Raw genomic sequence first — 17,401 nt, 5'->3', positions numbered from 1 at the left:
AGCTACTGGTTAGAATTTAGCCACCTTAATCACTCAGCATAATAATGGTGGCACCTGTAAGATAAAAAAAATTTATAAAAGGGGTTTATTTCACTTAGCGGGGAAGGTCTATGCAAATGTTATTTGCAGAAAAAACAGCTCAGTAATTGGTAGCAAGGAGTAAAGTTCCACATGTATCAGCTAATAGTTTGCAAAAACTGCATTTAAAATGAAGTTTCTGTGGGTAATAAGCTTGAAAGTATCTCCTGCAATAGAAGGAAAATGATCCCTGTATAAGTACAGAACAAGTATTTGACTGGATTTGGGTTTTACAGCATACCAACACAGTATAGGTTATATAGCGCACATATTGGTTTCACATCTCATTTACATCGAAATAAAAACATGTGGTATGGAATCAAAACTTATATTCCTGCTTGAATCACAGAGATACAGCAAGACCAAGTGTTCAGACTCTATTAGTCGCCTCTTACGATCATGCAAAGGTAAGACTGGGATTCCAATTTATTTCATTACACAGATCGTCCCAGAACCACATGTGTTATATGAAGACCTTGATTCCACTTACAATATTTCTGATGAATATAAAGTTCTGAAAGTACTGGTAAACCTATATGAGCCAACTTAAACACAGCTTCACAAATTTTGAATGTTTATAATAATTTAGCCAAGTACTATTCCAGCCATTGTTAATAATAGTTGAGCCAGGTTCTATTCCTGCCATGTGTTTGTTGTACAGAGTGTGTTGTTTCACAAACAAGTATAAAATGTGTTTGTTGTACAGAGTATGTTGTTTCACAAACAAGTATAAAATGTGTTTGTTGTACAGAGTGTGTTGTTTCACAAACATGTATAAAATGTGTTTGTTGTACAGAGTGTGTTGTTTCACAAACAAGTATAAAATGTGTTTGTTGTACAGAGTGTGTTGTTACACAAACATGTATAAAATGTGTTTGTTGTACAGAGTGTGTTGTTCCTCATCCAAATCTGAAATGTTTTGGTTGTACATGGAGTGTTGTTTCACAAGCAGTTCTGAAATATTTTTGATGTACAGGGAGTGTTGTTCCTCTGGCAAGTCTGAAATGTTTTTGTTCTACAAAGAGTGTTGTTCCTCTGGCAAGTCTGAAATGTTTTGGTTGTACATGGAGTGTTGTTTCACAAGCAGTTCTGAAATATTTTTGATGTACTGGGAGTGTTGTTCCTTTGGCAAGTCTGAAATGCTTTTGTTGTACACAGAGTGTTGTTCCTCTGGCAAGTCTGAGATGCTTTTGTTGTACACAGAGTGTTGTTCCTCTGGCAGGTCTGAGATGCTTTTGTTGTACACAGAGTGTTGTTCCTCTGGCAAGTCTGAGATGCTTTTGTTGTACACAGAGTGTTGTTCCTCTGGCAGGTCTGAAATGCTTTTGTTGTACACAGAGTGTTGTTCCTCTGGCAAGTCTGAAATGCTTTTGTTGTACACAGAGTGTTGTTCCTCTGGCAAGTCTGAAATGCTTTTGTTGTACACAGAGTGTTGTTCCTCTGGCAAGTCTGAAATGTTTTTGTTGTACACAGAGTGTTGTTCCTCTGGCAAGTCTGAAATGTTTTTGTTGTACACAGAGTGTTGTTCCTCTGGCAAGTCTGAAATGTTGTTGTTGTACACAGTGTGTTGCTCCACAGGCAATGGGAATGAAAATGCCTGCCTTTGTATTAAGGTAACTGCTATGCAGAGATGTTGTTAGTAGAAGGGACATTAATTTCTGCTTCTACGGGTAATTAATTCAATAACTTACCATTCAGCAACATTTGTCATTTCCATGTCTGGCTGGTTTCCAACAATATGATCTGTAAAGTTTAACCCAATCTTTGGCCTGCAAAGAAAAAATATACAATTCAAATTGCTTCCAAACAACTGCTATCTTCCCTTCCAAATATTACAAGTGCGTCATAAAAACTCAACAGGGAAATGGATTTGCCATAACAGGTGATCACACTATATCTTTTACGTATCTGCCCCTTATGTTATATGTCAACTCCACTTTAATCAGCCTGCCTTGCTGTCTTTATACTTACAGTTTTATGGTGGTCAACTACTTGGAATTTTTTATCAAAACAGCTTACCTTGGACAAAGGGAAAGACTATTTTAGATTTTTATCAAAATATTTGACAGTTATGCAATAAAAAACTGTTAAAAAGCATCCTAGCATAAAACTGCTGTTCTTGTCTCTTTTTGGGGGTGTTTTTCTCGTACTCACATGATGTTAAAACACCCTTTTATATATGCATGTTCCCGAGCAAAGTGTACACATATTACAGCCTCAAAAAGGATAATTCAAAAGGAAATGATGTCAACACAATAAAACAACACAGACATTCTCGCATATTTCATGGAAATTCAATGACGCTAAGGGACAATATTATATAAATACCATATGGCAGCGTGTGTGACATTGATATTGTAAACCCGAGGGCAGAATGTCACCCGAGGCGAAAGCCGAGTGGTGACATTCTGTTCCGAGGGTTGACAATATCAATGTCACACACGCTGCCATATGGTATTTATTTTATTATACCGAACAAAACTAAACACATAAAAAAAGTTTTTGAAATGTTTTTGATTCATTTAATTCAATACTTTCATCTTTAGCGCGGTAATCAGTTGTGTACACATTGAATAGCAACGTCATTACAATATAATATTGTGTTCAAGGGAGGCAATCATGTGGCTAAAAACTGAAGCAGTTATTTGGCCTTATATGACATTCAAAATATCAACTCGGTCACATGACCTGACAGTCACTTTTGCTTGGTCACGTGTCAAAAAGGTTGAAAAGGTTTCTGACAGTCAAAATATCTCCTTTTCGGGTAATAGGAGTTTACCATTGTAGACAAGTGAGGTATAATAAATTCATTTATTACTTTTTACTTGTTTCATGCTAGAATAGCATTAGTGCATGTTCATTTTGTGTTATAACATCTTCAAAATCCCTTGAGATAGGTTGGTTCCTTTGCCCTAGCAGGCTTGGCAACAACCAATCCCTCAAGATTCTGCAGATGTTATAACATGAAAAATCATGTATTATCCCTACAATGAAATTGTATTCTACGTTCAATATAATAGCATGACCAAAGATCAGAGTGCTATGTTTATATGAATAATGTCATTTACAAAATATAGTGAGGAGTTTTTTTTGCACAAAGTAATACACACATAAAAATATATTGATATTGAATAAAATTCTTTGAACACCTTTGGTAAAAAACATCCAATGAACATCTAGAACAAGTGTCATCAACTTCTGCCAATAATGGATTCAGAACCGATATTGTTTGAAGTGAAGTGTGGACGGACAGATGACGAACAGAAGTACATACAGATGATGGACAGACATACTGTGAGAGATCACAACTGCTCAGCCCTGGCACTTTGTGCTCAGGTGAGCTTAATAAATTCATATCGTTTTTTTCTTTTTGGTTAAAAACATGCTATTAAAGTAATATAAAAAGTCTTACAGAAGCTTAACAAGTGGGTCACTTTCAGGCTCCATAGCTCTGTATCCTGGTAAGTAGTGACCCTTGTAGTTTGACAGGTCATACAGAGTGTGGGTCGTATCTCCATATGTCTGTATTACACAATATCGTACTGTTCCATTCTCGTCAGACATCTCCGAGGGTGGTTCAACAACTATCGCCCCCTTCTCTACAGCTCGCTAAAAATGTACAGAATAAAAAGGTTAAAACAGTAAATCTAAGATTATTGTGAAGTTTATAATTGAGCCGTGCCATGAGAAAACCAACATAGTGGGTTTGCGACCAGCATGGATCCAGACCAGCCTGCGCATCTGCGCAGTCTGGTCAGGATCCATGCTGTTCGCTTTTAAAGCCTATTGGAATTGGAGAAACTGTTAGCGAACAGCATGGATCCTGACCAGACTGCGCAGATGCGCAGGCTGGTCTGGATCCATGCTGGTCGCAAACCCACTATGCTGGTTTTTTCATGGCATGGCTCATACAACTTTTGTGACTAGCACATACTTTAATTTCTTGGCAGTGAAGCTAAACTAACCTGAAGTGGTTAAAACGTTTTCTGAAATACTGTGAAATTATAGATAATCATGAGGGACTATTTTTTGTGGATTTCATGGATGAATCAGTCCACAAAATTAAATCTCAACCAACAAAAACAGGAGGGCCATGATGACCCTAAATTGCTAAACTGATATTCACAGCTTAAACAGGCAAGTGAGTGTGCAACATTTAACAAGAGCTGTCGGAGGACAGCAACGCTCGACTATTTAACAGCCTTGTCGCTTGAATGAATAAGAAAGTCGAAAAAGGGGCATAATTTAGTAAAAAAGTAAAATAGGGTTATGGAACCTGCAAAGTGCTTATCAGCTCATGACAGTGGACAAGTGTATGAAGTTTCAATCTATTCCCATTAGTGGGTACTGAGATACCAGCTTACATATAAGAATTTAACCCAAAAACTCCTAAGTTGAAAAAGGGGCATAATTTTGTAAAATGCAAAGTTGAGTTATTGATCCTTTACACTGCATGTCATATCATGACAGTGAACTAGTGTGTGAAGTTTCAATCCTTTCCCATTAGTGGATACTGAGATACCAGCTTACATACAAAAACTTAACCAAAAATTTCTATGTTGAAAAAGGGGCATAATTTTGTAAAAAAGCAAAATAAAGTTATGGGACCTGCTTTGTGCATGTCAGATCATGACAGTGAACAAGTGTGTGAAGTTTCAATCCATTCCCATTAGTGAGTACTGAGATACCAGCTTACATACAAAATCTTAACCAAAAAATTCTAAGTCGAAAAAGGGGCATAATTTTGTAAAAAAGCAAAATAGAGTTATGGAACCTGTGCAATGTAAGTCAGTTTATCACAGTAAATAAGTGTGTGAAGTTTCAATCCATTCCCACAAGTGGTTACTGAGATACCAGCTTACATACAAAACCTTAACCAAAAATTTCTAAGTCAAAAAAGGGGCATAATTTTGTAAAAAAGCAAAACAGAGTTATGGATCCTGTGCAATGTAAGTCAGTTTATCACAGTGAATAAGTGTGTGAAGTTTCAATCCATTCCCACAAGTGGTTGCTGAGATACCAGCTTACATACAAAAACTTAACCAAATCGGGACGCGGACGCCGACGCGGACGCCGACGCGGACGCATGGGCGAGTCCAATAGCTCTACTATTCTATGAATAGTCGAGCTAAAAAGGACCGTAATAATGCTCCAGACGTCAAAAGTTCCAGACGACGTAGAAGTTGATTACATAAATAAGTGTGACACATGACAAACAGTTCAAACACTATTATGCTTCTTCGGTCTTTTCATCGAAAAAATAAACACAGACCATTTGAGCAGACTGAGGTTGTTTTGGAAGGTCTTTTTATAATGGATATCTGTATCCAGTGCTTCATGTCAAGCTGTCTTAAGGTATTTCTATCTATAGCTCTAGTGGCCCCTAAAAGGGAGCTAGGTGCCCCATTTGAACAAGTTTGGAAGAGGACCTTACCATGATGCTACAGAGCAAGATTGGTGAAAATCCATCGAGCCAATCATGAAAAGAAGTTGTTTAAAGATATTTCTATTTTTAACTCTAGTCGCCCCTAGAAGTGTCCAGGTGCCCCATTACAAATTTGGGAGAGGACCTTACAATCACTCTGAGACCAAATTTAATAAAGATCCATTAAGCAGTTTATGAGAAGAAGCTGTTTCAAGGTATTTCTAAGTGTATCAAAACTAAGCTAAAAGGGTTCATAATTCATGAAACATTTGTGTGAATGTCATGGCCCTTGTGTCATATCATGTGGGTGATAATGAACAACTACTATTTTTAAATGTATCTAGTAATAACATAAATAAAGTGAAAGTGCATCAAAATTTTAGCCAAGGTGTGGACACTAAACAGATGCATACATCGGGTCTAGTAGGACAGCTTTTCATATACTTCATATTGTTGAGCTAAAAAAAACATTATTCAGGATTGATCACTAGGGTAGAGAACTAAACCTTGAAAGATGAGTCCTCAGTTTAGGCACCAGCAATATGTTTTCCATGATGTTTTGACAAAAGTCAAGTGTCTGAAGCCTTTTGTCCTCTATCTCCGATTCAGGAAATCAAGGGTACAATTACTTGCAGAACCAGGAATACTGGTTAGATTGACTGTCCATATTACGTCACTGAAAAGCTGTTGAAAAACCTTGTTAAACCTAACTAAGAAATATTACTCTGATCAATGTATACCTTAAATATTGCATCAACATCTTCAACTTCAAAACCTACGTCTTTCACCCCATCACCATGCTTGCATAAATGGTCACCCATCTCTGAAAGAAATGGATTACAAGCTCTATAACAGCACTATATATATATATAATTATGTATAATATGACAATAAAAAAGGGTTCAAAATGTAAACAATACATCTGATTTATTTAAAGATGCTTACATCTTTCTGGAGAGTAAATAAATTAATTGTTCAGTGACCCTATACCAAGATGAATCTTACAAATGAGCTATGCTTCTGCAAAGAAAGATATCAGTTTGTATGGTTTTAACAATATTGTAACAAACAGAGATTCTCTGCATTTAAAAAAAGTTGAAACCTAAATTTCTGACCTTCATCACTGAGATAATCCTGTTTCTAGGATATAAAGGTGAGTGTAAAGACTAAGAATATAACATTACACCACTTTAATCAGGCTCAACAAATCCAAAATTGGCTTTGAACTACGGTCATGAATACTTGCCATTGCTCAATTTCATGATAGTGCTTAGGACTAGACCTAAAACTCACAGCTGATATTCAGACTAAAAGAATGACCTATTACTTTTCAATAAGTAATGTTTAAAAATTACCTTTTGGCTCAAACGGGTTCAGCATGTTTTCAAATTCAAACAATATCTGAAAAGGAAGTAGAAAGAAAACTACAAAAGCTGAGTAAAAATTTGCCAATGGCCAAAATATCCATACTTGGCATATTGGAGAGATACTTTTGGAACAATTTTTCAACATGCTAGATTTTGTCCAACAGTGGAAACTCATTCATCCTGTATGCATTTTTTGAATTAATGTTTAATACTACTTGCCCACAGTTTGGGATGTTCATTTCCACCAAGTATGGCATATAGAATGCATATATGACACTAAAAAATGATAAAGTAGGTGAACATAAAAGTAAAATATTGGTCAAAATGCAAGAAGAATGAACATTTTCTGCATTACTTCAAAAGCATTGCAACAGGTTAATACCTTCTGCACAATATTTTTGGTTATTTATAAGAATATCTTGCAAAACTCTTATGTCAATAAGTTTGTACCACAAGTCACTTTCAGAGTACTCACTTTCTATGGATTACTATGGATTTTTGAGAGAAGTATTTTTTCACCTAAAATTTGTGGGTTACCGTAGTCCCTTTAACAAATGGGAGCAGATTTTGGCTAAAGATGCACATATCCCTGGACCCATTCTCATGCATCAGAGGTTCGTCAAAATTCCGAGACGAACCTCTGATTTCTTTCTTTCATTTACTTGGTGAGCACGCGCACTCATATGATACTACTGGGAATGGTTTCAGCCAATCAATGTTCGCCATTATTCAGCATGCCGAATTGAAAATTCAAACACTATTTTAGCGCGATACTTTCCCTCAATGAATTAAAACATTCCTGCATGACTGCAATTAATAAAGATTTATTCCTCCTATCAAATGTTAAGAAATACACATCAAAAAATTAAAATATTCCTCGTAATTTGTGTCTATATTGAAAAGGACGTGGTCATGCTTTTCACCGCTGATTTTGATTGGTTCGCTAGATTTGTCGCAAAACATTGCTGATTGGCAGAAAATTTTCACCTGTATTACAATCAAACTAAAAACTATCAGCAAAATGTGCCAGATGTTCAACTAGGGAACCATGGTAAACCTGTGGTAAGTGAGAATGCCCTTGACCAAAATGTCTTGTCACAGTAATGTGAACTATTCCATGCTAGAATATTGACAGAACTGCTGAAGTTGCTCAAATTGTTTTTTTCTTACATTTAATGTATAATTATATCAAAATCGGCCTCAAAATGAAAAATAAATCATTACCTTGTTTTGTCGCACTACATGAGCCGCTACCTGTCTGCTACCAGTCTCCAATCCACAGTACGCAAACGGTTCAAAACCCAAGCGTGTAATATAGTATGAGGCAGCCTAAACGAAAGAATAATTCAACTATTTCATCGATATTCACTGTTGTTTATTACTAATGACTTGCATATTATATATTCTCTGTTTAGCAGCGGAAGGAAGTTTAGTTTGTCCTGTTGGGTTTTAAGTCACACTGACACAGTTTTAAGTTAAGCCATATGGTAATGTTTGGGCTTTTGATGGTGGATGGAGATTCCACGTGCCCCTCAAGTCATTATTTCAGCAATTGGTGAGCACCCGAGTAGAAGGACTGACCTTTTGCAAACAACCTGGATAGCTTCCTAATGTAGCAGTTCTCGTATCGGGTGGCCTCAGTAGCTCAATTGGTAGAGCGTTGGCACAGTAAGCCGAAGGTCCAAGGATCGAGTCCCGGTCGAGGCTGCACATTTTTCCTGAGACTGTTACATTTGAAGGTTCTACCGAGATGTTCACCCTTGGAGCCCATGCGTGGCGAAGCAGTTTGGCTGGGGTGTGTATCTGAATTCGGTTAACAGTCTGCGGCAGACATTGGCCAGGACTGCCAATGTCTCACAATAGAGGGAAGGTGTGTAGCGGTTTTCGTATTGGGTGGCCTCTGTAGCTCAATTGGTAGAGCGTTGTTACGGTAAGCCGAAGGTCCGGGGTTCGAGTCCCGGTCGAGGCTGCACATTTTTCCCCGAGACTGTTACACTAATATGAATTCTGCATTATATCACATGCAAGGTTTCAAACCCGTGGTGGTGAGGTGCTAGTGTAGCAACGTTAATTAACCAATCCACCATGAACATGATGAAAGGTACTTCCACTTCAGTATCACATCATTATATATGCCAATGAAGATTTTATAGAATTTTAATGTAACTGTACCTGTTTTGCATTTCCAACCCAGAACTTGACTCTGTGGAAAGATACAAATTTCCCTGCCTCTGGCTGTAAAATAAATCAATTATTACTCTTAATATGCTCCTGCACCTCAATAGCAACATTTTCCCTTTCTCTTCTACCTTTTTTTGTCTTGGGTTTAATGTCCAGTGATACAAATATAGGTCGGCAATTTTCCAGCTTTTGATAGTGGAGTTAGATCACAGGTGCCTCTCCTATTATTATTTCAGGTATATGCAGGCACATGGGTAGAACCACTGACCTTCATTCAGCTATCTGGACTGCTTTCTGACAGAAAAGAATTCTTCACCCTAAGCCAGATTTGAATCCTAAGATTTTAATTTCATTGTTTTAATTTATCATAACTGATGACGGCCAAACCATTAGAATATAAGGCCAAACATGTGTCTTTTAACTATGCCAAAGTGTGTCCTTTAACTAAGCCAAATTCATTCATAAATGAAAAAAACTTTTAACAAAGACTTTTAACAATCCCAAACAGTTAAAGATCAAACAAATATTAGCAAAGAACTGATCAAAACAAGGATTACAATCTACACTGCAAGATACAATAGCACATAATACCTTACAATATAGTTCAATTGTTGAAGCAAGAATAAAATTATCCACACAATATTACCAAATCATGATAAACTTCTGTCACTACTGGATGCACATACCGTTAAACATGGTTTAAAACCCTGTAAAATATCCTTTAAAATAGGAAAAACCACTGGCGCCAGATCAGAAAGAAAATGCCTCTGTACATATTATACCCTTCCCCTAGGTATTCTATAAGAACCATGGTCGTGAACGGGAAAATATACTAACCCGTTTCAATCGCGCATTTCATACCTAAAACACGCATTGGGGTAAATGTGTACTATGGATATCAAACAAGTGGTAATTTATCTTCCATTGTGTACCGGTCATATTTTTTCAATACATCTTATCTTAGAAAAACAACGCGTAGTTTATAGTAATTTCAACATTACACAAAAAATTGCTTGAACTTCCCTGGTGAAGTTCCGTTCTAGATTACAAAACCATTCTGATTGGCTGTTGTAAAAATGTATGTCAATCGTCATTTTACTACACGTGTTCGCTAAAATGTGAAATTGCAGCAAAATGTGCAAAATGAATAAATATACAGAACAGACGCAGACCAATGTACGATTTCAAATTAAAGATCATATACAAGATGAATTTCATTCTTCATTTCGAGTTTTAGTGTAAAATTTTGATTTTTTTAAAATCTGTTTTTGTTTGTTTACGTTTCGCCAAACATGTGTGCGCACTGCGTGACCTCTAGACCGGATGTTCATTAGGGAAGTTCAAGCAAGTTTTTTTTGTAACGTTGACGAAAGCATAAAATATGTTGATAATCTCAGCAATATGGAATATTGAGACAATGTGACTGGTGCACGATGGAAGATAAATTATCGCTTGTTCAATATACTAGGTACCCATTCACCGAACTGCGCGTTGAAGTTGAGAAATGTACGATTGAAACGGGTTAGTGCACTTTCCCGTTCATGACCATGGTTCTTATAGAATACCTAGGGGTAGGGTATAACATGTACAGAGGCATTTTCTTTCTGATCTGGCGCCAGTGGGAAAAACCATTAATTAACCCCATTAATTCTTGCAGCATTTTATTTAACAGGTTTCACAATATTAATGGGTTACATGTTAAAATACCATAAAAACATCCATTTTTAACCATGGATCATGCCCTTAAAAATTTAGTTTGGGAGCTAAAATAGTTAATGGCTTTGAAAAAATAGTGAAATTCTGTATTTTTTGAATTTAACAGGATTATTAATGGCCCTTAAATTTGATTTAATACCCATTAAATGTTCAGGTTGTGTACGATTTCATTTAAGAGTAAACTTAATGGCCCTTAACAGCAATGTAATGCCTATTAAATCCTAAATTCTGTAAAATGTGATTCATATATATTTTCTTTTTGGTTTTTGGCTTGCTCTCCTATTGAATGCTTGTAATTCCAGTCTCATATTGTTCTAAAATGGACTTTAATCACTTTAAATACATACTATGCACACATCGTCTATAATATATCATGATGTTTTATTTAGTTGCATTGAAGTTATTTCCCCCTGATGCAGTTACGCCATTTTTTTTCAAATGTTTGGCAAATTGTGTTCCTACAAAAATTGGATTTATTTCAACGAAAGTCGGATGGAAACATATTAATTTATTAGATAACATCAATCTACAATATTTTGGTAAGGGTAAATACGTATTGATGCATGCCACTTTTTCTGTTCTTTGTTTTTCTTGTCCAGTTAATCAGCATTTGTATAAGAAAATGGGTGGAGTAAGGAATTTACATTATAAAATGTGTTCAGACTAGTTTAGATTTTCAAATTCTTGAGGTTTATAGAAAAGTGAACAGTACACATAATTGTGAAGATTTACAGTCTGATTTAAATTCATTTGGGGCATGGACAGATCAGTCGCTTCTTTGTTTCAACGAATCAAAGAGTGTCATACGCTTAATTGGAGATGGGAGAAGCTACTTGTGATGCAATCCCTCAAACATTTGCTCTTAGCTGTACAGTGCATGCAAGCACAAAATACTGAAGTAGAGCTAAATTGTGATTGCCCATTGTGCGCTGACACTGTCATCAACATTGCTTTTTAGCTTGACTATTCGAAGAATAGGGGAGCTATCCTACTCGCCCTGGCATTGGCGTGAACGTCACAGAAATGTTAAAGTTTGCATACCACCCCAAATATTTTCAAAGTCCATTGAGATATTGCTTTAATATTTTGCATACTTGTTTACCATTATGACCCCAGTCTGTAAAAAGGAGGAGGCAACTCTATCAAGCATTTTGACTGAATTATGGCCCCTTTTCGACTTAGAATAAATGTTAAAGTTAGCGTACCACCCCGAATATTTGCAAAGTCCATTGAGATATTGCTTTCATATTTTGCATACTTGTTTACCATCATGACCCCAGTCTGCAAAAAGGAGGAGGTAACTCTATCAAGCATTTTGACTGAATTATGGCCCCTTTTCGACTTAGAATATGCTTATTGTAATGTTAAAGTTTTACTCATTGCTTATATTATACTATCAAGCACTGAGAATAGTCGAGCACGCTGTCAACTGACAGCTCTTGTTGAATACACCTGATGCCTAATGTCTGTGCCAATAAAAACTTGGTCAGAATGTTTGTCAATATTATAATGTTGAATAGTTAAAACTACCCACATGGTCACTTGATCTATTAAACCGGTACCTGTAAACCCTTCTCAGTACAACTCAATACAATACAATATCCATTTATTTTCTCACTTCATATGAACATATGACAGAATAAGGATACAATATAACAAATGTTTGTACCAGGCTGTTACATGTGTTTACATTACAAAATAATAAGAGAAAAAAGAAGAAACAAATATTCTTCTAGCATTTTACAAAACAGTACATATGTATAGATACTATTACATGTGTAGTAACACGTAGTTTAAATCAATACAGCAAATATTAATATGAAGTTGATTATCTTAAGATGTCTAATTCTGAAGGCAAATTTTCATGGCCCTTAATTTTATATACAATTTAAATATTATAAACCCATTAAAATTGAATCTGACATATTTAATGAGACCATTAATCAATTTTTTAATAATTAACAGCCATTTACAGAGTATTAAAAAAATTAATGGCCCCATTAGTTCTTACTAATTAATGGGGAATTAAGGGGTAATTTTTTAATGGCACATTAATTTCATGCCAATTAAAAAATTTCATGGAGTTTTAAGGAGCCTGTTAACCTACTTTAATGGTTTATTTTAAGCAGCTTTTCATGGCCATCAAAGTCATTTTTAATGTATGGCATTAAAACTATGGTCATGAAAATCCCATTAAATAGTAAGAAGTAATGGGTGAATTTTAATGGTGACCTGTTAAAACTCTGTTAAAAACCTTTGAAAAAATTAAGGCCAATTTCATGACCCGTTTAATGGCATGTGCATCCAGTAGTGTGTATAGATGACAAAAACTTGTCAAGCAGAAATGTATTCTATTTCTCTGACAATGGCCTACCTTACTGTCAGCACAGGCACTTGAAACTCAGTCAGCAAAGATATACATGATCTTGTAACCTTATAACACTGTGAAATCTACAATCTTAAGTGATCTGACATGCTTATAATACATTTTTACTAACTGAGCTTTATCCGCCAGGTAGAGACAGGAACCTGAGTCGAACCATCACCTTTCTGCAAGCAGCAGGCTAAACAGCTTACTGACCTAAGGCGTAAAAAAAAATTCTTTGTTTCCGGTAACATGCTAAAAAAAATTAGGGTAGGTAAATCCTTGATGGTCGAGCAGTAATGCAACTGTGTCGGTGCAACGTTATTTTATTATTGCATGGTGCGGCAACTTTCTTTTGATCTTTCTGTTATGATAAATCCAGTAATTTACAGTTGAATGTCAACCTGCTGTGATAAGTGCGGACGGTCGAGACATTTTTCCCCCAGCGAAAACGCCGAGATGTAGCCCCTTGCGATGTTCAGTCTACACAACACACTCGTAAAAGTCTGATAACTATTACATAACTATTTAATTTATCATTTTTCTGTAAGGTTAAACAAAGACAACTCAAGAAGGTTGATTGTGTTCCAACTTCTTCACTAACTAAAATTTGTCATTATAAGCATTAAAAATTATGTTAAATACACTTTGTCTTTAATATTATGTAAAGTTTTTGAAGCTCTCCTGTGAAATTCTAAAGCACAAGGGGTCAGTTTTGCAGATTTTATGACAACCTTACACTTCACTTTAAATGGATTGCCCGGCTATAATTTCAGTATTGCTTATCAATTTAAGAAAACACAAATTTTATACAAAAACAGGCAAATTTGGTGAATTTATCCCTCGATTGCAGAATAAGTTGTTTTGTGAATGAGAGGACTATACTTTAAAAGGTATTCAAGTATTATAAGATATGTACAAATGAACCATGCAACGATTACTTTGTTACGTGGCCATTTATAGACTGTAAAATAATTACAGGGCAATAACTCTGGTTAATGAATTGATCCTGATGAAATTGTGCATGCACAACCACCCTATAGTGATCTATATTTGTATAGAGTTTCATAAAGATCCATCAATAGGTTACTTAAACAAGAGCTCGTAGAACATGAAATGCCACCCCTTGATGCATCCAGTAATTGTACAAGGAACAGAAATTATTTGGTCTCTGTACACTAAAGTTATATTGTTCTGGGTCAATGTGACCTTGACCTTTGACCTATTGACCTCGAAATCAATAGGGGTCATCAGCTGGTCAGATCAATCTCCCTAATAAGTTTCCTGATCCTAGGCCCAAGTGTTCTCATGTTATCGTCTGGAAATTGTCTAACGATTGAATATAATTTTACCTGTTATTTACTTAAGATATCTACTTCTCTGCAAACAAAATTTTGTGTGAATACACCAAATTATATTATAGAGCAATGCACTTATTATCGGCACTTCAAGGTACATTTTCAACTGCCAATGTTATACAAATAGTATTTAAACAAAATTACGGTAAGTGTAAGGTATATATCAAAGGTATTCCGACTATCAATTTGTCTATAGGTAAATACTTATTTCTTTAATACACTTCCTAAATAGAAGTCCAGATTTATATCTCTAGTATTGTTTGCTGTTATCAGTACATGTACTTGCCTCAATTATCGGCACCATGAATCTTTTAAAGAATACTAAAGATTTTTTACATAATATATAAGAAATTGATTACGGGACGGCTAGAAAATCCCCTAAGGATTTGCTACACGTTTGGCAACCGAACAACTAGAAAACAGGCTAGGCGTCTGATTACCGGATAGTCCAACTAATTTGATGCGATCCTAGGAAATATTGAGATAATTTTCTCATATGGGCAATATCCCCATTCGCGTCAAACACTCGAAAGACCAAAATAGTTGAAGCAATTTCTGCCGACGCTTTACATGCTACATGTTTAAATGCTGATTATTTCATGAATTGGCCATAAATTCAAATAAAACTTACATGTATCAAAAGGGGATTCAATTCCTCTTTGATTTATGTAAAAATTATCAAATAATATCCAAAATTACGAATTTTCTGGTGATTTAAACCTATGTATAACTGTACACGATTCACGTTTACAGTGTATACATGCCAATATGCGCAAGTGATAAAACCAATTACTTTACATGACTGTGTACTGTGATTCATCCTCCATTATTTTGGTCCTCCAAAGTTTTGACGTTTAGATAGCCAGTCACAAATATAAAAAAATCTTAACATCAAATTATTTTGATTAGGTTACCGAACAGCTACACACTTTAGGTGAGGTATGATTTTAACACTGACACTTAGGGTCTGGAACACCCAACCCCTCCAGCCCAAACCACTCCGCACCTGTATATATCCACCAGTGCCCACGAGTCAACACCCTAAGGATAAATGTTTGTTTTTTCAACACAAGCTCATGAAATATTTTATGTTTTGATACTTTCATAAACTGGAACATATAGTCATCCTCCATGCAAATTTTTATTAAATTCTGTGCAGTGATAGTCGAGTAAAATGACAACTACTAGACGGGGGTGATTTTTTGTACACAATAAAAAGGTGTCCTTGAGTCAATACCCCTCAATATGTCCATTCACTCTGTGTACATAGGGTAATGCACTGATGTTTCAATATCATTAAATCAAAACTAAATACATTGTCTTTAAAAACACAAAACATTTATGTAATTTTCACAAGTGTTTTTAAAAATGCTGGCTTGTAATCAAGACTGGTTGAAATAAATTAGCAATTTCTTAAAAAAATGAAGAAATTCTTAGAAATGAGTTCAAAATCAACAGCCAAGACACATATTCCAGACTTTTCACCACAAATATTATTTGTTTCCTCTATACAACTTTCTCCAAAAGTTTGATAAGAAAAGAGAAAGAAAACAATAAAACAGCATGGGTGTTGACTCAAGGACAATGTTGAATCAAGGACTCTTGACGATATTTTTATCATCATCATTGACATTGTATATCCAGACACAGACTATAATCACACAAGCAATATTAAACTTATTTGAACTAATTTGAAAATATATATAATCTATAACTAGCTTAAAAATAAATTAATACTGCTTGTGAAAATGTGTCTTTTCATAGAGATGAAGAAGATCTGAATGATCATGATGAAATTAATGCGTGAATAGTGTCTGGAAACTGGTTCTGCCTGATGAGTTGGTTCCCAGCATTTGCGAGTTTTAATTTGGTATATGCAGCTGTAAATCTAATTGTATACATACTGTAGAACCAAAGAACTAATTTATTAAGAAAATAAATCATGGAAGAAAAGAGACATATTCATTTTCACAAGCAACTTTATGCAACCAAAAATGCGTTGTAAACACAAGTGAAGCAAACAATTCAAGGTCAAACATTTCCGTTGAAAAAAACAGCAATTAAAAAGAAATCAAATGGTTGTCACTTACTTTTGGCCCTTTATTCGTGTAGGTGGTCTGAAAAAGAAACCAAACACAAATAGAGAATAATTTCATAGAGATATTACGATGAAATAATTCGAAAAACTTCAGTAAAATATTTTTTTCTCACCATTTTAGCTTCTCCGACAACACGGTTTTGGTTGTGTACTTGCTCTTGATTGGTTGTTTATATTTCGATTAACTAATCAAAACGGAGATTTGAAACACACCTCCACGTGTGTTTTAGCGATGTAAATACGAGGCCCTGCAAGGCATAGTTCTAGTTCAATTTAATATTGTGATACAAATAAATGTATTTAACAAAATAGAAGTATTTATCATATCATAAAAATTCAACATTTTACATTTTATTTGTTATGAATATAGATTTCTATTCAGTTAGTAAAAAAATAGGCCTACAGTAACTATGTAATAATTATAGTAAAATATGTGTTATGTACAGATTTCACAAAATATTGAATAATCAATAACAATTAGTCAAAGGTAACCCATAGAATGATAGATAGTCTCAAATTGCTTATATCAAGATTTTCAAGACTCAAGATAGTTTATTTAGGCAAAAACATACAATATGTTCATTGCCGAACATGGAATATAACATTGTAATATGATGATACAAGACAAGGTTTCAAAAAGTTGATATATGAGAAAAGTATGAAAATAATTAATGATTAACAGGGTATAAGTTACATACAATTAATGTATGACAAACTCAATAAGTAATTTAATGATATCATAAAATCGATTGTGTGATTATCACATCGATTTTATACTCATCACTCAGTTTCATTGGCACAGTCAGTCTTAAA

General features: G+C 35.1%; 1 protein-coding gene across 1 annotated transcript in view; it reads right to left on the bottom strand.

The window, feature by feature from the left end:
• LOC123535021 (4-hydroxyphenylpyruvate dioxygenase-like) overlaps positions 1–16,768 on the bottom strand; it is a 34,307-nt gene extending 17,539 nt beyond the window's left edge. Inside the window, exons 1-8 of the mRNA XM_045317534.2 lie at positions 16,702–16,768; positions 16,581–16,607; positions 9,043–9,105; positions 8,095–8,199; positions 6,859–6,904; positions 6,244–6,326; positions 3,491–3,687; positions 1,770–1,847 (exon numbers count right to left, since the gene is read on the bottom strand). Of these exons, the coding sequence (XP_045173469.2) occupies positions 1,770–1,847; positions 3,491–3,687; positions 6,244–6,326; positions 6,859–6,904; positions 8,095–8,199; positions 9,043–9,105; positions 16,581–16,607; positions 16,702–16,704 (602 nt within the window). The 5' untranslated portion in view covers positions 16,705–16,768. The remainder of the gene's footprint in view (positions 1–1,769; positions 1,848–3,490; positions 3,688–6,243; positions 6,327–6,858; positions 6,905–8,094; positions 8,200–9,042; positions 9,106–16,580; positions 16,608–16,701) is intronic.
• Positions 16,769–17,401: the final 633 nt, after the last annotated feature.

Source organism: Mercenaria mercenaria, chromosome 12 (assembly GCF_021730395.1).
Source record: "Mercenaria mercenaria strain notata chromosome 12, MADL_Memer_1, whole genome shotgun sequence".
NCBI classification, from domain to species: domain Eukaryota; kingdom Metazoa; phylum Mollusca; class Bivalvia; order Venerida; family Veneridae; genus Mercenaria; species Mercenaria mercenaria.
The sequence above is the reverse complement of the archived record's forward strand: the minus strand, read 5'-3'. Positions and strand labels throughout refer to the sequence as shown.